We start from the raw sequence: 23246 nt of genomic DNA, 5'->3' as shown, positions 1-23246 counted from the left end.
CCACAGATCGTGTTCTCAAATCTTATTTTCCAGTTTAAATATTATTTCTGCTTCTGCTAATTAATTGCCAACAAAGTAAAATTGGGATACCTCCATGGCCATTAAAAAGGGATTAAAGAGAGCTTCCTATTAAAACATACTCATAAAAGAATGAAAATCATGCTCTCCTAAGGGGCAAGGAAGAGTGTTTGTTCAAATGAAAATAGATTAAAATATTTAACTGTTTAGTTTTCCACTTAACTGCCATTAAAAAAAATAAACCTTTGCAATATTTGTTGCAAAAATAACTCTGAGGCAGATTTTGTTCAAAGTATTTTCTGTCCTACTTTTTCTACTCTCACTTTTAGGGGCACCTCATGGGAAGGTGGATTCATCACCTGTGGGTTTAGGCTTTTGGGTATCTTAGGACACCAAAGATGGAAATCTAGGAGGGACTGGAAGGTTCTTATACTCTGGCCCTCTGGGTCACCAGTTTGAACTCAGTCTGGCTTGGTGATAACTAGAGTTGAGTGAAAAATTCATAATGTATAAGCCATTAGGCACACTTTAGTTTCTCTTTGTGTTCACAGAATATCCATGATCAGACTGAAATTTTCTCAAGTTTATTTGTTTGCAATTTTGATAAACTTAATTTACTCTCTACCTGGCCTTTCTAAATCCCTAATTCAAGCTGTTGCTTGAACTGTGAAATGAATCATGTGCTGCCAAAAAACAGTCACAATTCACGCTCAGAGATTCAAGAGAGAAAGATTGGAATTAGAATCGTGCCTTCATCTCCTAAAATACAGGTCTCTACCATTTGAACTAAAAAAAGCACCTTGGACTAGTGGCTATGGTAGGTCCTTTTTTTGTGTCAAGACCCAGCAGCTAAATGACATCTCAGTCACTTGCTCATTCACACAAAGACGCTACATCAGGGTTAATCACATTTCCTAGTGAGATGTGAGGTTTTCACAACTGGGTTCAATTTCCATTAACATTTGAATGTTCAAGATTTAAAATTCACAGCCCATGAGCATTTGAACTAGTAAACTCCATTGCACAAATGTTCAGGGAATACATTGCGAAGGGCCTAAGTAAATACTTTAAAAATGGGAATGGATCTCAGCAGAACATTATTTGCAGAATTGACCTGACTCTGCTGACCAATGCTTATGATGGCAGCTGAACAACCTATATAAAATGAGTTTAGCAGCTCCTCTCCAATACCTACAGTCCACCTTGCAAAACTCACCATTACAGTCTAAACCTTCGTTGGCAGTCTTAAGAGGCACCAAGGATAGAATGGGTGTGGAATTACACCCTCAGCTCATGGTCAACGATTGAGGCAGTTTGGGGGAATTTGCATTGCTACTGCTCTTGTTGTATCTGATTTTTAAAATGTCAGTAGAGTTGTTAATCTAAATGTAGGATCCTTCCATATGATACAAGTTTAGTGTTTCCATTTTTATTAACTCTAAAGCATCCTCACCAAACTGTTGATGTTTCACAGGTAGCAACAGATAAAGACAATGGCATCTTATTGTACAAAGGGGACAATGACCCTTTGGCTTTGGAGTTGTACCAAGGACATGTGAGGCTTATCTACGACACACGGACCTCTCCACCCACCACAGTGTACAGGTAAGTTCCTCCACCTAAGCTATTACAGGATGCACTGTTCTCCAAATGTTGGAGAGGTGGGACTTTCTATGAAAAATCTTTGTCAAAGAATGTGACAAGCTCTTTTTTTTTTTTTTTTTACTTATCTGTCCCAAGTTGGAATTGCCTTCCCTCCCCCCGCGCCAATATCCAATACACCTGTTTCGTTAGCTGGGAATCTTTTGTCTTCACAGACTGCAAAATTAGGATGGTTGCATAAACACTGACTTCTTAGCAGAGGTTAATCAGGTACTTCCCAGATGTATATGAGTTATTGCAGTTATTTCCTATCCTGAGAGTAAGGAAATACTGTGATTTCACAGATATTACAGTGTGGTAGCTTTTGGTAAATGCTGACTTTGCAACTGTCCGTTGTAATCAATTTCCTCCTGTTGATATCTACAGTAAACTCTGAATCCTGAGAGAGAAAGCAATAGAATGTAATGCCAGTGGTACAGGATTGCAGTTAGATAAAATGGGACAGGAAGGGATTGACTTTATTACAGGGCAGATGTTTTTAGAAGCACTGATACCTGCATCAACAACAAAATAAAAAGGTTAAAGAACCATAGCTAATGGAATTAAACAGAAGGGCAAGTGTGACACACAGTCATCTGGATTCCAGAAGCCTGCAATTTCAAACACTCCAAGTGATAACAAGAGAAAATCTCAATTCATTAACCACAAGAGAGAGAACCAAAGACAAAAAGGGTATAAGCCATATCCAAAGTGGGTTTCTTTTATTAGGACCCTGACAGGAGTGCCCACAGGTCTTTCCTCCACCAGAGCCTGCCCCAGACTGACTTCCCTCTGCTAACCTAGTCCATGATCTGCTAAATTTGTTCCATATGGTCATACCCCTCTACCCATACAGAGCCTGTTGAATTCAATGATAGGTGCCAAGGTCTGCCTGCATGGATGTCATTGCAGGGATCAGGCCTTTATTTTATATGCTGGTGAGATTACCCAGCTTGTCTTGCTCTTAAAGGGGTAGTGCCCTATCACAGCAAGTATAAAAATGCAGTTTATATGCAGGTAAAGAGGATGATGCTTAAACTTTTTCCCTAAAGATTTTCTCAATTCTTCATGTGAGATTTTAGTCCCCCAGAAACAAGGCAGATGTATAATTGCCTCTGTCTGTAGTTGCTGTCTCCATTTTGAGAGCTGAGATATATGTAACAAACGAAAATAAATCAGTAGGCTGCTTTCTATTCTTGGGGTATAAAGACTAATTAGGCAATGTAATGATATCAGCAGGTCCTGTACTGGAACAGAAAGGCCAGTGATTAGGTCTGTGCTATTCTGTCCACCCTAGGAAGGAACAAAGGGTTTTGTTAGTGATTTTCACCAGTGATGCAGGCTTATTGAGAGGCGTGAAAATTTACTCTTTATTCAGCTGCTAATCCTAATTGATTCCATGTTAGAGCGAAGCCAAAGTTGTTAAACAGTTTTATGCCACTAATTAGAACATAGGGAAAGGCTCATTATCTGCAGACGGCACACCATGTGACAGATCCTAGTGGGAGCCTGCTCTCAATTGTCAATGGCAGAATGGTGCAGTGACAGGAGCTGTTTCTGACATCAGAGTGCTTTATGGATCCACTACCTTCTGGCGAAGTTGCCAGAGATGGCAAGCATCAGTGCCCTCATTATTCCAGTGCCCTTCGTATTGATCAAGGAGGAGGTCTCCATTCAGAAAGACATCTCGTTACCATAAGATTAATGGCCTGCTCACTACGTTTTGCACCATGTGATCTGTTGAGATGGGAAAGTTGCTGCTTAATGCGATGCCCTTTCTGAAATGTCACCCTAATCTTTTATTAGTTTAAGGAGTACAGCAGAATGGGATTAGCATGAAGCTTGATGGGAAAAGATGACGCTGATTGAGAAAAACTGCAGCTATAGAATGTCAAAAAGAGACTTCTAAATGAATTTTAAAACGTTTTCCTTAAGGATGGGGGAAGGGAGAGAAACCTGTTTGTCTCCATAGATTCAAGGAGTTTAAGGTCAGAGGGGACCATTAGATCATCTAGTTTGACCTTCTGTACATCACAGGCAATTAAATTTCATCCAGTTATCCCTGTATTGAGCCTCAGTAACTTGGGTTTGACTAATGCATAACTTGTGTTAGGCTAAAACGTATCTTCCAGAAAGACATTCAGAAGATAGCACGATATGGAGAATCAACCACTTCTCTTGTAGTTTGTTCCAATGGTTAATCACCCTCACTGTTAAAAATGTATGCCTTGTTTCCAGTGGGAATTTGTCTGGCTTCCACTTCCAGCCATAGGTTTACATTATGCCTTTCTCTACATATTAAAGAGCCTGTTAATACTGGTACTTTCTTCCTGTGGATGTATTTGTAAGCTGTAATCAAGTCACCTCTCAATCTCCATTTTTACAATCTAAACAAATTGAGCTCTTTAAATCTCTCAATGTGAGGCATTTTCTCCAGCTCCAACTTTTTAATAATCTTTTAAGAATGTGGGCCCCAGAATTGCCCATAGTATTGTAGTATCGGGCTCACCGGTGCCATATACAGAGGCTACTTGCTACTCCCCTGTCTAATGTGGTCAAATGGGTTATGTAAAGCGATTGAACACTCCTAGGCCCGCTTTGAGGAACTCACTCAAATCTTTTGGGCCAGATTTAGCCAACCGGCACCACCAAGAGCTGTTGCACCCCAAGGGGAATATACCCCCAGGCAAGGATAAGCAGTGTTTTCACCACTGTCCTTCAGAAGTATCTGCTGGGAGAGAGGGAGGCTTTACATTCAAGCAGGAGCTCTTCAGTTGGCTGTTCATCAGTTGAGGCTGCAGAGAAGATGCAGATCACCTTCTTTCTGTTGTACCAGCCCCTGTGCTATTCTGTGACCTTTGGGGCTGTCCTGGCTGTGGATGGGTCACAGGCCCACTAGCAGTCTTTCCATCATTGGTGATTCTGAGCCATAGTCTGCATAGTTGAGTGAACGTGGCCCAGTGGACTTACAACTGTTGAATAACAATGAAACAAAGATAATGAGTGACTAATATAGTTAATCTCCGGGGTAGATAAGATGTTGTTTTGGCTTTCTAACTTAGTGTTTTTCAAAAATTTTCCTTTGACTTGTCTCAAAAGCCACGTGATCCATAATGTCCATGCATTGTTCTTTTAAAAATCTCATCCTAAAGACCCATGCATGGCAAACTGCCTGGAATGATCTCAGTTTATTTGATTATAGTGGGCTCAGTTGGCCCTCCCTGGCTTTGAACCTGCTGTTTCAGTGTATTTCAAACTTGGGCTTTAGATTATTAAACCATCCCCACAAGCTAATGATGGTGTAAGGAGTGCTAGAAAGATGGATGAGGAATGTATGTTGGGTTCTGTTGGATTTATTTCCCCTCTTGTTAGTATGGTTCCAGTAACATGTTGTATTCCTCAAATGGTATTATTAGGAAACGGAAAATCTGTATCTATAAGTTTGAACTTCACCTCACCTGCTTTGGAGTTTTGAGACGACAGGCTTCCTTAGGGCTGTTACCCTGGGGAATTAATCAAGCATGGTGAAGCGAAATGTTAGTGGCTTGCTAGCAGGCCAGGTGAAAGTAGCTTATACTGCCTGTTGGGTGTGTTGCTTTGTTTTTGTGGTCTCTGATTGGATTAGGGGGAACCCATTACAGGATCTTACTTGCTCCCTTCAGTGGATTTGTTTAAGTAGAATTGTAATGCAAAGTTAGCTAGGAAAAGACTAATTGGCTGTTCGTGCTGGTCCTACTTTAAATTTCTCCACTCCTGCATTATGACTTGGATGGAAAAGTCAAAGTTTGAATTAATGTTTTCTTGAGTATTAGCCGTAAAGTCAGGTAGAAGTCAGCAAATATCCATTGTATGAGATTATACAAAGTATATTGCCATTTATCACCAAGTTGTAAGGAGATGTAAGTTAATGTATGAAAAACTCTACATTAATATTGGCCTTTAAGAGAACACCCTACTGTCCTATTGTGAGTGAGGATCACTTTTGAATTGCAAATTAAAGACAACCTGAACCTCATGACAAACATTTTACAAAAGATCCACTCTGTACAGAGGCATTGCAATTCATTGCTTCCTCTTATCACTTTAATTATTGCTGAGGATATATGTAGGAAAACAAAATTCTGTTTTGTGAGCATTCTAGTTTTTAAACCAGATTGCACCAATAAGAGAGTCTGTATAACATACTCCATAGACTTTTCACCCAGTAATTTCTGCAGTGGGGAGAATTACTCTTCCGTACTATATTACTGAACACTATTGAACCCAATAATGAGTGGTTAAGCTAGAACATATCTTTTAGAAGGATAACCAGTCAGTTGAAAAACTCCAAGTGATGATGAACTTACTACTTCCTCCTACTGAGCTGTTCCAATGGTTAAAACTCCAAATTGGAACGAAGTTGCCACTTTTGATATCCAACTTCAAGCCATTAGATTTACTTCATGAGTTTGTCTTCTAGAGTAAAGAGCTTCTTAAGTTCAGCTATCTTCTATTTCTGTTATGTTCTTGATCCAGAGCATGACCTTATTCTCTGCCTCTTTATTTACACTGATGTAAACTTCAGTGACTTCAATGGAATTTTTCCTTATTTAATGGCTCTGAGTGAGATCAGACTTTGGCCAATGATCTGATAATGTAATGCTCTCCACGGTAACTGACATGTTGCAAACAGACTGTCACTTCAGGTGAAAAATGAGAAGCAGAAGTCAATGATCTCCTAAGAAACATAGAATGTATTTTCATGAAAATTTCCTGGCCGCAATAAAAATGTAGAAATGTAAATTATTATTATTAATTCTGCTTACCAGATTGGCTGTTTCTCTTTCAGTGTCTAATCCCAAATAATGTCAGAGTTCTTTAAAAAATTTAGAAGAATGTTCAGCTACTATCTACTGCATAAAATATAGACATTACATAAAATGCAATAAAATAGTCTACAATAGTCTGATCTGATTAGTATGTGTATAGGAAGAATGGCTGTTCTTATAGTTAAAGCACAAGACCTGAAGTCAGGATAGTTGAAGCTATTTTTTTCCCTTGGTTCTGCCACATGCTTTCTATGTGACTTTGCGAAGGACACGGTGTAAATCCTGTTCATGGTACATGCCTCAAGTAACTGGGTTAGGTGCAGGGGATCTCTCAGAGGATTTCTTCCTCCACAAGGCTGCAGAACAGAAATGGATTTTCTCATGCCCAGAGAAGGGCCCTCAAAGTGCTCGAGTGTTAGTCTGTGCCTGCTGCTGAACCTGTTTACAGAGCACAATGGTTGATGGGTCAGAAGAGCATGAGGTCCACCAGATCTCAACCATCTATCCCTATCCACTTTCAGTCATACTCCAAAGCTTGTGATAGGTAACTGTCAACCCCTGCAGAGCTAGGTTCTGTACTGTGCAGCAAATCCTTCCTCAAGCAGTGGAACTGCAGTAGTTCCCCTGTATATAGAAGCCTCCACATCCACAGCAGGCAGGGAAAAGGAGACAGGATGTTCCCCTTATATCTCTGTACCTACAACTGTTCATCAGTAAAGGGTAATATGACTTCCCTGCCCCCAACAGAGTTGAGCCTTACTTCTTTAATGCATTGAGCTCCATGTAAGGAAAGTACTAGAGGAGTGCAAAAGCATTAATTATCATTAGAATAATTATGAGAATTTGTCAAATACAATATTCACCAGAAGTCTGATTGCAGAAGCTGACTGTCTGTATGACTGGTCCTTTTTATTCCAATACCTTTATCCCCTGCAGCTTTTGCTGTGTTGATCCCCATTGGGATCTCTATTTGATGCTGCTGAACGGTCTCCAAATAGACCATTTTCAGAGATTTCCATGAGACATCAGCAGGTCCTTAACAGTTATGAGTATTTGCAATTCATTTTGTTCTCTCTACCGCACTTTCATTTTTTCAGATCCCCTTAGAGATTTTGCATCAAATATAATGAAAGGAACTGGCATTAATCTCTGACCTGCACAGTAAATGTTGTAAAATTCAAATGTACTTATACATCTTGCATGAGCCAAGGCAAAGGATGGATGAATTCAGGCTTAGGAATGAAATACTTGATTTTGTGTTATTCAGGAACAGTCTGCTTCTGAATGCTTTGCAGGTATAGTTTCATTCTTCAGGATTCATTTGGATTTATATAGGCAAAATCCTGTTGGCATTAATGAATATTTTATATGTCATTCCCTCAAGTATCTGGGATGAGAATATATGCTTAAATGATATTGGGGTTTTTTTACATCTTAGCTATCTGTCCTGCACTCAACACACAATAACGGAGTGCCTAGAAACAATATTAACATCTAGAAACCAAATCCAGATGCTCCATGTTAATGTTTTATAGGTTTTATTTCCAACCTCCGTTAAACCAGTACCATTGACTTTATAACAACAATATCTATCTCTTAAAAAGCACTTTACATCAGTAGCTCTCCAAACACATTCCAAAGAAGGTCAGTATCACTATTCTAAGTTGTAAGTTAGCATTAGGCACACTCTAGTTTGTAAATTGCTCCGCAATATTGTGTCATGGTGTTGTAAAAAGGAGAAAACTACAACACCCTATGCAGCTTCCATACAATAAAACTGCTTCTAAGCAGCGGACAAGAGTCAAAATGTAATGGGCTTTGCAGGGCCTTCTACTGTACATGAATCAGTTCAGCAGTATTGGTCAAAAGAAGAATTAAGAGCTGGTGTGTATATAGGGACTTAATAAATAAAGCAAATGGAAGGTGGATGTTGTAATAGGCTGAATCAATGGTGGGTAGGTAGAGTTACATCCTGAGGGATGCTGAGTACCTGTAACTCTGTTGACTACAGTGGCAGTTCCAGGGTTTCTACTTTCCAGGATCAGGTCCTTAAATCCTTATCCAATGAGAAGAAAATGATTGTAAATCAGGATATCACTATTTCCTTTTATTTCTGTAGCATTCTGCCTGATATTGTGGAGGTTTAAGTGTGAACAAAAATTGCTAGTAAAGATTCCATTTGGGTGTGTTGGAGGTTACTTGTCACCTGTTCCTTGTATTCAGTGTCTGGGATGAGCTGGGATAAATTCAGTGCAAGTTTTCAGTTAGGAACTGCATGGCCACAGCAGGTGTAATTGTTAAATGATAAGACTGTCCTCCACCCCAGCAGGTAATTGATTCAGTCTATCAACAACATATCATTGCCTCCTTTATGAGAAGTTAACATTTAAAATATGACAGAGCAGAGCAAAGTTTTCTGACACCCAGTGAGCACAAGTAAAAGCAAACTGATACTATACCAGCTTTCACGGGGTAGTTCTGTTCCTGCATGTTGGAACCGTGGTCTCATGCTGAAATCCACTTCCAGTGAATATGTGAGAGAGGTATTCAAACCCAAGCCAGTTGTTTTCTAAATGTCCTAAAAGATCATTGGTCCACAATAAAATGTTCTGTTGTCAACAATGGCCAATACTAGATACTTCAGAGGAAGGTGCAAGGACCCCCTTAATGCAATATTATGGAATAAAACTGCTTATCGGGAAAATAACTTTCTAAGCTCTCCACCCACTAGTACAGGGGTGGGCAAACTATGGCCCGCAGGCCACATCCAGCCTGCGGGACCGTCCTGCCTGGCCCCTGAGGCTGGGGAGGCTAGTCCCCAACCCCCACCCCACCATCTGCCCTCCCCCGCAGCCTTAGTGCACCGCGTGTGCAGTGCAGCTTGCGCCCGCCCACCTCCCAGGCTTTCAAATAAGTCTGTCCTGCTGCTCTGAGCGGCCTGGTAAGGGGACAGGGTGGGGAGGGCAGGAGGTCCCGGGGGGCAGGCAGGGGACAGAGGGCGGTTGGATGGGGCGGAGTTTCGGGGGGTGGGGTGGTCAGGAGACAGGGAATGGGGGGTTGGATAGGGGGTGGGGTCCCAGGGTTTGGGGGGGGACAGGGAGCAGGGGGGTTGGACGGGGGTGGGGTCCTGGGTGGGCAGTTAGGGACAGGGGTCCTGGAAGGGGGGGGGGGATGGATGGGTCGGGAGTCCTAGGGGGCCTCTCAGGGGGCAGGGGTGTGGATAGGGGTTGGGGCAGTCAGGGGACAGGGAGTAGGGGCGGTTGGATAGGGTTTGGGGTCCCGTGGGGAGTCCCGGGAGGGGGCGGTCAGGGGACAAGGAGCGGGGGGGTGGATGGGTCGGGGGTTCTGAGGGGGGCAGTCGGGGCAGATAGGGGCGGGTGCCAGGCTGTTTGGGGAGGCACAGCCTTCCCTACCCGGCCCTCCATACTGTTTCGCAACCCCAATGTGGCCCTCGGGCCAAAAAGTTTGCCCACCCCTGCACTAGTAGATGGTTTACACCCAAAGAAGCTACTGATGTAAAGTGCCCAAAGTGTAAGAGTGTTCTAGAGTTCTTTGTTGAATTATTTCAATAAATGTACCTGGTGCAGAAGTTAGGCTTGCTCCTTTATAACTCCCAGGATCACCCTACTGCCTTTTTAGCAGGTAGGTAAGACATTTGCTACTCTCCAGATCTCCAAACAGGAGTGGAGTTTGTTTATTTTCAGGGCAGGGAAAGCACGTACTTATGAATACACTGCCACCAGAAAATAAAGTGGAAAGTATTTCATTTCCTGTCTACATATATAGGGTTTCTAACTAGACACTAGTTCTCTTTCTTAGTGCGTAGTTTCCAATTTCAGCTGAACAATTTCATTCGCTCCCCGTCATTCAAGCTGGAAGCATTTTTAATTACCTTCAGCAGAAGCAGTGGTCACTGTCACCAGCAACTGCTAGTGAATGGTGTGTACCAACACATTTTCAAAAGCATAAAAGAAGGACCATTGTTGAGGGGGGGGTTAAGCACTCCTTATTCTAGAATGGACCCTTGAAGATACTTGCTACATTTTCTTGTCAGAAGAGACAAAGAATTTATGTCATACTGAATGCTGAAGCCAACATTGCTTTCAGTGGTGATTTGACACTTGGTCTAAAAATTAAACCCAGCAGCCATGTTTTGTTGTGAGGCATGAATGTGCAGGTCAAGCTTTCCCTCTGCTTGGTGGCTTCATTCTTGCGAGTGATACAGGTACCTCAATGTAAAATAATTCTATTCTCTGACCAGTTAGGATCCTTGCATTCAGTACTTGTCTTCTACAAGTCACTTGTCTTAGAGCTACAAGTCGTTCAGGGCTGGTCTTCACTACCGCAGTAAATCAAGCTAACTTACGCAACTTCAGTTATGTGAATAGTTAGATCCACTTACCGCAGTGGCTACACTGTGCTGTGTTGATGGGAGAGCGTCTCCCGTTGACTTCCCTTACGCCTCTCGGGGAGGTGGAGTACACAAGTTGATGGGAGAGTGCTCTCCCATCGATTTAGCATGTCTTCACCAGCCCCGCTAAATTGACACTTGCTGCATCCATTTCAGTAGTGTCGATCTACTGGGTAGTGTAGACATGCCCTCAGACTTTGCCAGTCCTTCTCTGATGTCTGCAGTCATCCATATTTTCTCGGGGTAATATATGGGATTCTCATGAATCCTGACATCATTTCTGGATTGATAGAAGTCTATGTCATGAAACTGTTTTTACCCAAGTAATGATATCATGATGTTGCCAGGCAAAGAGCCACTTCATTGCAATGTGCTGACAGCAACATCATGACACATTCGTCCGAACTTTGACACACACTTGTTCTGTGCTATGGGATTAACTTGGAAAAGCAACAGCCCCATGATCTGATATCCAATAGGGCTGTCAAGCGATTAAAAAATAAATCATGATTAATCGCATGATTTTTAAAATTGCGGTTAATCGCTTGATTAATTGCATTGTTAAACAATAATGGAATGCCATTTATTTAAATATTTTTGAATGTTTTCTACATTTTCAAATATATTGTTTTCAATTACAACAGAGAATACAAAGTGTATAGTGCTCACTTCATATTTATTTTTGATTACAAGTATTTACACTGTACAAAACAAAAGAAATAGTATTTTTCAATTCACCTCATACAAGTACTGTAGTGCAAGCTCTTTATCATGAAGGTTGAACTTACCAATGTAGAATTATGTACAAAAAATAACTGCACTGTAAAATAAAACAATGTAAAACTTTGGAGCCTATAAGTCCACTCAGTCCTACTTCTTGTTCAGCCAATCGCTCAGACAAACAAACTTGGTTACAATTTGCAGGAGATAATTCTGCCTGCTTCTTGTTTACAATGTCACCTGAACGTGAGAACAGACATTCGTGTGGCACAGTTGTAGCTGGCGTCGCAAGATATTTATGTGCCAGATGTGCTAAAGATTCATATGTCCCTTCAACTTCAACCACCATTACAGAGGACATGTGTCCATGCTGATGGGCTCTGCTCAATAACAATCCAAAGCAGAGTGGACCAATGCATGTTCATTTTCATCATATGAGTCAGATGCCACCAGCAGAAGGTTGATTTTCTTTTTTTGGTGGTTCAGGTTCTGTAGTTTCCACATCTGAGTGTTGCTCTTTTAAGACTTCTGAAAGCATGCTCCACACCTCTTGCCTCTCAGATTTTGGAAGGTACTTCTGATTCTTAAACCTTGGGTCGAGTGCTGTAGCTATTTTTAGAAATCTCACATTGGTATCTTCTTTGCGTTTTGTCAAATCTGCTGTGAAAGTGTTTTTAAAACGAACATGTGCTGGGTCATCATCCGAGACTGCTAGAACATGAAATATATGGCAGAATGGAGGTAAAACAGAGTTGAAGACATACAGTTCTCCCTCAAGGAGTTCAGTCACAAATTTAATTAACACGTTATTTTTTAACGAGCATCATCAGCATGGAAGCATATTCTCTGAAATGGGGGCTGAAGCATGAAGGGGCACATGAATGTTTAGCATATCTGGCACATAAATACCTTGCAACGGCAGCTACAAAAGTGGCATGAGAACGCCTGTTCTCACTTTCAGGTGACCTTGTAAATAAGAAGCAGGCAGCAGCATCTCCTGTAAATGTAAACAAACTTGTTTGTCTTAGCGATTGGCTGAACAAGAAGAAGGACTGCGTGGACTTGTAGGTTCTAAAGTTTTACGTTGTTTTGTTTTTGAGTGCAAAAAAATCTACATTTGTAAGTTGCTACTTTCACAATAAAGAGATTGCACTACAGTACTTGTATGAGGTGAACTGAAAAATACTATTTCTTTTGTTTATCATTTTTACAGTGCAAATATTTGCAATAAAAATAATATAAAGTGAGCATTCTACACTTTGTATTCTATGTTGTAATAGAAATAAATATATTTAAAATGTAGAAAACATCCAAAAATATGTAATAAATTTTAATTGGTATTCTATTGTTTATCATTATTATTTTTAATCACAGTTAATTTTTTTGAGTTAATCATGTGAGTTAACTGTGATTAATTGACAGCCATAACATCCAGGATCAATCTCTGACTTGAAAAATAAATTCAGATTGACTTGGATCTGAACACTGCCATTACTCCTGATGTTTCAACCAGTTTTCCATCCAGGACATAAATATCCACTTGGGGGAGGCATCTGAGGGGTGATGCAGAGATTGATGTTGGGTCTAGTCTTGCTAACATCTGTGGGGCATATCCTTGGCTGGAGTAAAATGTCATAGCTCCATTGACGTGGAAGCAGGGACAATTTACACCAGATGAGGATCTTTTCTGTATTAATAATCTGGGAGAGGGGGGTCAAGAGCATGTTAATTACATTTTGCAATAGCATAAAAAGTCTGTTTTTTCTCTCCAAATGTTTGTAGCATTATAGCGTTCATTGTTGGCAGGTGTGCTGCCGGGATCGAATTATGAGTGGAGATTGGATACGCACAGCTTGGCCAAATGATCATTAAGGGAGATACATACCATAATCAGCTGTAAGCATATGAAGGTTATAAACACCAAGGAGAGAGGGGAATTGTTTAGGGTGGTCCAAGGAACTGTAACTGGGCAAAATGGGATAAAAAAAGCAAAGGGAAACTGAGACATCAGTGGTGAGATCTGATAGGCTATGGACCTGACTCGAAGCCTTGACACTAGAGTCATTTCAAACTGGAGTGAACACAACAACACAAAATATGCTGTGGGGAATAATCCTGCACTGGCCGAGGGGCTGGCTATAAGTAATTTGATAGGTTTTTTGCACTTATATTTCTCTGATCCTGCGTTTCATTCACATAAATTTTCATGTATAATATCAATTTTAATTTGGCTTCAGATAATGTTAGTACTACAAGTGACAGAACTACAAATGCTACTCTGATTCATTCATTTTGCTTTTATTGCCGTGAGGAACTTTAAAGTTTATTTTAGCTCAGGGGCTAATTTAAATTATAATTGGAATTAAGAATGGGCGAGAACTGCAAGTAAAACTCAGCAGAGGTACAAAGCTGTCAGAGATGGAGCTCCCTGTTCCTGCCCCACCATACCTCATTGCAGACCCCAAATGATATTTCTTCACCTTGGCACACCTCTTCCAGAATTTGTCTTGCTCTGCTCTGAGATTATTAGATTCTATTGAAGAGTAATTTCACGTTGCTTTCTTTTGTTCTGCACTTTAACGATTCCCTCACTTTAGCCTTTTCCATTGCTTCACCCCGGCAGTCACTCACAGCTTCACTTTTGCATAGTGCTGTAGTCTAAATGAGGCATGGAGTTGTTTAAATGGAAGATCTGGAAATGTGGAGACTTCTGCTAATGAATACATACCCTAATTTGCATCGTTGGTGGCTATGTATTACCTCATTTACGTGTTTTGTATTTTTAGTAAAAGCTGTTTTTATTTCTTACCTCTATTCCATCTCCTGCACAGTATCAGTTGCTCTGCTACAGCCAAAGGCACTTAAATAATCCTGTTACAAAATTAACTTAAATGCTGGGGTGTGGTTGAAAAAGTATTTTTATTTGCTGACAAAATTGTGGTGGTTCCTCTCTCAATCTCTGACAGCCACTGAGGAGTGGGGCCTGAGGGGCTCAGACAGCAGAGTGTGGGGGAGAGAGGAAATATAGAAGGGAGGAAATTCTTTTTACATGGCTTTTATTTCAGTGCATTTTCCTGTTATCATTTAACTAACAAAATTCTTCACCATACTCCGTTGGCTTGTATGTTGTATCCCATCCCCTTCATCTGTTTCTGGTTTTGAGCGTACGTTCTTCAGGGCTGTCTTTTGTTTGTAAAGTGTCCAGCACAATAGGGCCCTGGGTTTGAGCACCATCGTCATATAAGTGATTACTTCTAGCAATGTCCCACAGAGCCTCAGTCAGGCTCCTGGGCCTTTCAAAGAGAGTCACTTTTGTCTGTCTGTCTCTGGGGTTTCTGTATCAGACAGACAAGACCAACTTCTGGCAAGCTGGGACTGTAGAGGCCACCTCCAGGCCCTGCTATGCTATTGCTGCCATCAGCACAATTCACACTCTGAAAGCCACCAGCCTCACATACAGAGGGAGTCAAAGGTGCTATACCCAGATATGTATATGAACACTGCCATTACTCCTGACGTTTCAACCAGTTTTCCATCCAGGACAAAATATCCACTTGGGGGAGTCACCAAAAGGTAATGCAGCAATTGGTGTTGGACCTAGCTTTGCTCATATCTGTGGGGCAGATCTTTGGCTGGAGTAAATTGTCATAGCTCTGAGGTTGGAAAATGGTGGTAAGGTTCTCTACTAGTCTGTATGGTCTCAGGTAGGTTGATTCAGCCATAGGTTCAACCTTGCTGAGACCACAGAGACTAGGAGTATGTGGGAGTAGGTTTCCCACAAAATTCAAGCACCCAAACAAGCACCCAGGACAGGATACCTGAAAGCAGGAATCTTCCAAGGAAAATGGGAGAGTTAGCAGATCTGAAGGAACATCAGAACCCATAGCTATAAAACTTGAAGATGTGATTTATCAGATCTTATAAGCTAAACAGAGCCAGGACCAATAAGTAACTGGAGAGGAGACCTCCCACTAATATCTAGATGCAGGGTGAAGTGGTGGTGGTGATTCTGTAGGTGCCACTCTTTTCTTTACGTCAGTGCTGAACTAATGCCTCTGCCTGGTGTGCAAGGGTACTGCACTGTTGGAAGAAAACTAGTAAAACCAAGAATCACAGCTCTTGGACTGTTAGTGTTCCCATGGCACTTTTGGCAAGAGTAAGATTGCATCTAGGTCATTACTGTCTCATAGACTCAGAGACTTTAAAGCCAGAAGGGACCATCGTGATCATCTAGAACCTCACCCACCCACTGCTGTAATAGACCCATAACCTCTGGCTGACTTACTGATGTCCTCAGAACATTATTTAAAGACTTTGCCTAATGAATTCTCCCCTGCAGTTTCAATGGGATAATTTCTCACTTCCTCTTCTACTCTGTTGCTTGATATGCCTGTGGGCAAAGAGCTAGAAATGGCTGCATTTAGATGGTAGGTGAAATGGTTCCTCCATGTAACATTTTGTAAAATGCTTCAGGGTGAAGGTTTTGTATAAATCTTAATTACTGTAGTAAAAATCAGTGAACTGTCAGTGACCAACATGGGGTCCTTTACAGACTGTTTGTAACAGTTGGTGCAGCAGTTCCCACATTTTGGATATAAAACTGGTGTGTAGGCTCTTTCTACTGTTTACTTTTGGGCAAGTTGTTCTGTAAAATCAAAATCATGGCAACCCTTGCTCATCCTTCAGATGTTTACATTTAAAATATTTCCTTCCTTTATTTAATAAGTATCTATTATAAACTTAGGCTATTCTATCGTAAAGGCCCACAATATTGTAATTGTTCCATTGGAAGCTGCCCAAGATGAAAAGTTCAGGACTGGTTTTTAATCGGCTGGAAAATCTCAAGAGCTAGCACTTGGTTTTTTACTCCAAAACCAGAGTTGGTTCTGATCCAGCTCGTGTTTTACCCTGACTCAACTCCCTCCACATTTGTTCAGATAAGTGATTATGGTTTAATCACGTTATCACAAAAGCATTTGCAAAAAGGGACAAACTGTGTAATCTCAGCCAGCAGGTGTGTAACTTTACAAAAGCTTATTTTGTAAAGCTTATTTTAGTCAATAAATTCTAACAAGCCAAAACAAACCCTCAGCTCCATCCTCTAATGTTTTAATTTTTGTAGCTGTGTATCCTGACTTTATAACCTAATGCAATATTCATTTGTGTATCAAGCTGTTAACATTCTGGTGTGGAGGGAGGATTTGGAAGAATAATATCGATGGATGGTTTCTCAAACTTGACAATCCTTTCTGTGATGTTGCATCTCCATCTAGTGGTAGACTTTTAGAGTACATTGTGCATCACAGTGAACATAAACAACGAGGAGTCCTTGTGGCACCTTAGGGACTAACAGATTTATTTGGGCATAAGCTTCCGTGGGCTAGAACCCAGAACCCACTTCATCAGATGTATATCTGATGAAGTGGGTTCTAGCCCATGGAAGCTTATGCCCAAATAAATTTCTTACTCTCTAAGGTGCCACAAGGACTCCTCGTTGTTTTTGCTGATACAGACTAACACGGCTACCACTCTGAAACCTGTCACAGTGAACATAGCTGCCTTTTCTGAGTTCTTGCCTCTGGGCATTGCAGATGCATAAAATGGTTACACCTTACTGTTTCTATCTTAACACCACCGCTCATGTTTGTCGCATCATTGCCAGTGTCAACATGGCAGGTTTAAAAGCTAAAGTGCCTCTGGCACTGTAGCTTTGTAGAATGAAAATACCAATAAAAGGCAACAAATCCCTGACTCAGATAGGTAGTTATATACAGACGGCTGTTTCAGGTGGATAAGCTGTAAAACCACCGGATCACCAAAAAGAATTCAATTAGCATTTTAATAAAAACCTCACAGAGAGCCGGGTCGGGAAGAAGCCCCATGAAAAAAGTAGAGCACAGCAAGTTTGTGCTGAGCCCAGTTACAATGCACTGTTCAGCATCTGTGGCTTTCTTCCCTTTATCTCTCGCCAAGCCACTGTCTCCAACTGTCTAAGACGATTGCTGAGTCTCCTAGAGGCCGAATGGCACACTAAGCTGTAAGGAAGAATTCACGTAGCACTTCCCCCTCACCCTTACTCTGTGTGTGTCTCTCTCGGAATCTAAAGCTTTTTAAAAGTCTCTTCTGTCAACAGCAACAACAACAAATGCTTTGATTTATCCACTATCTCAGTTTTCTCAGAGCCCCTTTTCCTTTGGGTGTTAGCATTTGGCCCCTTCCTTGAGTATGAGCATTTATTTTAAAAAAAAATGTGTGCTCAGGTTGTTTTGACTTTTTCAGCTTCATAAAACTGAAATGGTTGGCAAGGGCAACAAATGATTTTCTGTTTCGCAAAGTTTGGGAGTGAAATATTTTTCTTTCGTGGGTTAAAGGAGAAAGGTTAGAATTTGACAACAACCACTTACAGCTTCAGAATGGCACCAGAGAAGCCCTCCCTACCTCTAGTTCCCCACTGGAGTTAAAATGTTAGCTCTGAGTACACTAAAAATAGTGAAGAATTAGGGGTTGAAGCTTAGATGCCATCAACGGGACACATGGGCCTCCATTTGCCTGTTAATCAAAGCACTTAAGACCTAATCTGGAAAACCATATGCTGTGGAGGAGTTAATGATTAATGTCTGTGAAGTCCTGGCCCAAATAAGAACTAGCACTGCCAAATGTGATAATGTTGTCCTCTGCCACATAGTCGCAGCTTGGGCTTCTTCAGATAAGAATGTGGTCTTGTTTCATCTTCAGAGATCAATCCTACTAGGACAGGGGTTGCTTGTTAAACAGCTATTCATCCTTGCTCCTCAACGCACATGCTTCAGAGCAAATATTTTTGCCTATTCTTCTTCCTTTCTCATTGACTTATCTACAGAGCTTAACAATTAAAAATATGCCTTTGCATTTGTATAACATCTTTGCTCTGAGAATCTCAAAATGCTTATAAATATGAATTAAGCCTCAGAATACTCCTGTGAGGTTGTTATGGGATATATAGGGGTCATTTAATCCACCACTGAAACACAGCCATCTCCTCGGTGGAATTTGGCAGATATTAGATAGCACACAAGAACATCTAAGCAGCAGTTTATAGCAATATGTCAACACCACTCTGTCCAACTGACACTGCAGAGGGAATTTCAATTGGTAAAATATGACCAGATGGAATTTGTCCAGGAAACTGGTTTAATCTGTTCTATCAAATCTTTCAGGAATGCAGCTAAATAAGTTTTAGCCCTCTGTGTGGTGTGAGGTCTCTTTTCCCTAAGGAACACTTCTAGGTCTCAGAGAGAACTACAGCAGCACCAAGTGCAAACTACCAATACCTGCCTCCCCAGAGTCCTCTCTCCATCCTAAGAATGTACAGCAAGGACTCACTAGTAATGCAAGTTCACAAAGTTCCATAAGCATCATTTCTGTGGGAATTGTTCTGCAGAAGAAGTACTTTTACAACATTTTAACAGGAATCCACTGTATGTCTGTCTGGTTTCTTATATGGTGCCATAGTATCTAAGCACCTCATACTTCCATAAAATTTCACATGACCTTTAAAAACCAAAAGTGCTCATGTCCTCTTTCATCCGGAAGGCCTTCCCAGTACAAGACCTCCAACACTGTGTTGGGGCATTGGTTCAGTCCTTTCTCAGAGTGTTACCTACTGAGTCAGCAATGCCACTTCTCTGTGCGCCCTGGTGTTCTTCAGAAGTCTCCATATTGGTGGCTTCTGCCTAATCCTGCTTGCATATGATCAGTTATACCAGGTCTATTGTAGCTGTTGTAGAATTGTAACTATTCCATGAACAAGTCAATTTTGGTCATTTCCTCCTTTGGGCAGAGGTGAAAGTAAGCCGGTACACCCCGGTACGGCATACCGGCAAAGCCAGTGCACCGTACTGGGGCAGCACGGCTTCCCCAGGGGTCAATTTGAAGGGCTTGGGGCTCCCAGCAGTGACTGGAGCACCAGGCCCTTTAAATTGCCTCCAGAGCCCCGCTGCTGGAGCCCTGGGGTAGTGGCTGCGGGGCTCCGGCGGCTATTAAAAGGACCTGGGGCTCCCCTGCTTCTACCGCCCTGGCCCTTTAAATAGCCACTGGAGCCCCGCCGCCGCTACTCCAGGGCTCCGGGGGCTATTTAAAGGACTGGGGCAGTAGAAGCAGGGGAGCCACAAGCCCTTTAAATAGCCCCCAAAGCCCTGGGGTAGCGGGGGCTCCAGCTGCCTCTGCCGCCCCGGTCCTTTAAATAGCCGCCGGAGCCCCGCCGCTTCCCCAGGGGTCCGGTGGCTAATTAAAGGACCGAGGCAGTAGAAGCAGGGGAGCCCCGGGCCCTTTAAATAACCCCCAGAGTCCTGGGCTGCTGCTGCTACCCCGGAGAGGTGGGGGAGGAGGAGAAAGATGGGGGGGCACTTACCTTACAGGGTGGGCTGGGGCTGGCTCTGACCCCCTCAGCCCTGCCCCTTCTGCCCTAAGCCCTGCCCATTCCAGGGGCCAGAGCTGGCCCCAGCGTACCGGTAAGTCACTCGACTTATTTTCACCCCTGCCTTTGGGTATCTTGTTTCTAAATGTCTCGTCTTAAAGGCCAAAATTTCCATAGACATCAGTGACTCAGGGTTGGCCCCTAAATACTTTTAACTTAATCAGCTATATGAAGCTGGGCATATGTTTCAGTTGACTGAGAATAAATGAGTTGATGCACTTCTATTCATCTGTCACCATGTTTTGTCCAGCAACTCCAAATTAGTTTTCTAGACTAAGCAACATCTTGGAATTCTTCTTTTCCACACAACATCTTTTTGCCCCCATGCTTTCCTGGCAGAACCACCACACAACTGGGGAGTCTATTCAAGAGAGGCCTGGCACTGGACAGGGCTTGCAGCAGGTCAAGAATGATATTCACTGGCAAAGCTGAGTGCATGGGTAGCTTACGTAGCACATTATTTAACACCTGCTGTAGCCATTGCTATTAGTATCTCATTATGTATTAAAGTTCACATGTGTACAATGAAGAGAGACTATAATGTTTCGTTAAATTTGCATCAGTGGAAAAATCTGTTGACTTCCATCACTATGAGTGCACTTTGAAAAACCCACTCATTTGTCAAAGAGCAGTTAATCCCTTGTGTATCCATTGCATCCCTCTCCTACCTCCCTCTCTTTTCTCTGCACTTTGGAGTAGAATGAAATTTCCATATTGTTTCATGGCACTGCAGTGTGCAATTTACAGGGCTGAGAGTTTAAGTTGCTCTAAGGATTAAATTTATTCCAATGTATCGAGTGGGCTAGAGTTCAGAAAACCTTAGGTGCACAATTGTGCTTCTAATTTCTGTGTAATTGCTCTGACTGCATGTGAAGAACAGGTAATTTTGTGTGTTGTACAAGTGATCCAAACTGACATTTAGCATGTGCAATTATTGGAGAGATTGTGTGCCTAACTTATTTGAAACTCTATTCACATATAAAAATATCTGTAGGTGTAAAACAACAAATATGGAGTTCATTTTCATGTCATGTTAATTGATTATTCCCACAAATTGTTTCTAATCTTCCCAACCTCCCCAATAACTAACAAGTGTCTTAAGAGTTGAATCTGTTTATGTATTGATTACATGAGAGTTGACGCAGGTCTGAAATTGCACCTTTTAAGTTCTTTACCCTTAGCAAAGTGCTTATTATAAAAAAGACAACTGATCACAAAGCAGCCAACCGTGTGCCATTTTCTTTCCAAGGATAGAAGTGGGTGATTGCCTGTAACAGAAGCAAGAAAGTCACAGCTAAGCTCCTTCTGATTATCTTCCTTCTTTGTTTTCTCCTTTAGTGTGGAAACAATAAATGATGGGCAGTTTCACAGTGTGGAATTGGTTATGCTGAACCAAACACTGAACTTGGTTGTGGATAAAGGAACCCCCAAGAGTCTTGGCAAACTGCAGAAACAACCCACAGTCAGCATCAACACCCCGCTCTACATTGGAGGTATGTTCAGTCACTCTTCGCAAGAATAGCTGAGTCCTTGACAATTTTCCAAAAGTTTCTTCAGCTAATAATACAGCTGGCATCTCCCAGCAGATCATGTTACTGCTATGAAAATGATTTGCCTGGAATAAAGACATTAAGAGATTTAAAAAATAAGACATTCCAGTGTTATGGTCTGACGAGATGTTAATAGCCCCGTTAATTCAACAGTCTGTGAAGCCATGAAGGGATGCATGGAGATATTGCAGTGACAGGGATGGCAGAACTTGGATTGGATAGGGAGCATCTCCTCCTCAGCCATGGTTTTTCCAAATTAGCTAGATTAAAACCAAGCACAAATGGCTGCAGGTTTATAATAGATCCCTAAGGGCCATTGGGCCTGATCCAAAAACCACTGAAGCTGATGATAAAAATTCCCTTTGGCTTCACTGTGTGCTGGATCAGGCCTTTTGTGAATAATCCCTTTTAATAATCCCTTTTCTACATGGCCGCTGAATTATTATCCTCACAAATCTGAAAACTGGATAATCTTGTTTTGGCCAGAGCTGAACCTTAACAATTGGCTCATATTAAGAATGTCAGAGATTAAAGAGCCTCATGCAGCAGAGATGATCTGGCAACAGAGCTATGAGAACATTTCCCCTGAACCACCCAACATAAATAGTATGTCCTATGAGACCATCTCCCCTGAACCACCCAACATAAATAGTATGTCCTATGAGACCATCTCCCCGAACCACCCAACATAAATAGTATGTCCTATGGAAATAAGCATAAAAAGATCATGTAATTAGACTTTTGTAGTGCATAAGCATATAATGGGGGAGCATTAAAGTAGTCTTGGCTTCTGACTACTTCCTTTTGCAAGCTCAATGTCTTCCTAACATAGCTCTGCTAAACATCGCTCCTCTCTAGACATATTGCGAAATTCTGTCCTTTTATAATTGAAAACGTAAACATTTGACTGAGAGCTTTATAAATTCAAAGGACTAATGTGATGTTACTTCCATGAAGATTCTATAAGGATCATGTTTTAAGTGCAATGTAAAACCAAGGATGTGCCCAGTTATACTCACTAAATGTCCCAAGTGTTAATCACAGTGTCCCGTCCAATATGAATAGCTATTTTATGCCTGTCTAGATTAGTGTTTATGCAGGGCTTTGGGATGCTCAAAGGGAAGGTGCTAGCCATTATAGTTTATTCCAGTATTATTGTGAATGCAAGATAATCTTTATATTTTGTTTTATCTGAAGGGATCCCAACATCTACTGGGCTATCTTCATTGCGCCAGGGCACAGATAGGATGTCAAACGGCTTTCATGGATGTATCCATGACGTCCGCATTAATAACGAGCTGCAGGACTTTAAGGATCTACCCCAGCAGTCATTAGGAGTCCTTCCTGGATGCAAATCCTGTAACATCTGCAAGCATGGCATCTGCCGGTCCATAGAGAAGACAAGTGTTATCTGTGAGTGTCACCCAGGCTGGACAGGCCCACTGTGTGACCAGGAAATTGGAGACCCCTGCCTTAGTAACAAGTAAGGTCGTTGGTGCTGATGGGAATGCTCTCTTCAATGAACTGACATTTAACTTTTTATCTTGCAGAGCCAGGCTTCATTTTCAGAGGTGCTGAATACCCACAACTCCCACTGAAGCCATTAGGAGTTCTGAGGCCTCTTCACCTCTGAAAATTTACAT

At 41.7% G+C, this 23246-nt stretch overlaps 1 protein-coding gene across 1 annotated transcript in view; it reads left to right on the top strand.

The window, feature by feature from the left end:
* The window catches only part of SLIT3 (slit guidance ligand 3), a 790143-nt gene that overhangs the window by 761051 nt on the left and 5846 nt on the right, over positions 1 to 23246 (top strand). The window contains exons 32-34 of the mRNA XM_074960679.1: positions 1493 to 1623; positions 21392 to 21546; positions 22801 to 23086. Coding sequence (XP_074816780.1) covers positions 1493 to 1623; positions 21392 to 21546; positions 22801 to 23086 — 572 coding nt within the window. The remainder of the gene's footprint in view (positions 1 to 1492; positions 1624 to 21391; positions 21547 to 22800; positions 23087 to 23246) is intronic.

Source organism: Natator depressus, chromosome 8 (assembly GCF_965152275.1).
Source record: "Natator depressus isolate rNatDep1 chromosome 8, rNatDep2.hap1, whole genome shotgun sequence".
Classification (NCBI taxonomy): Eukaryota; Metazoa; Chordata; order Testudines; family Cheloniidae; genus Natator; species Natator depressus.
This window is presented reverse-complemented; position numbering and strand designations above follow the sequence as displayed.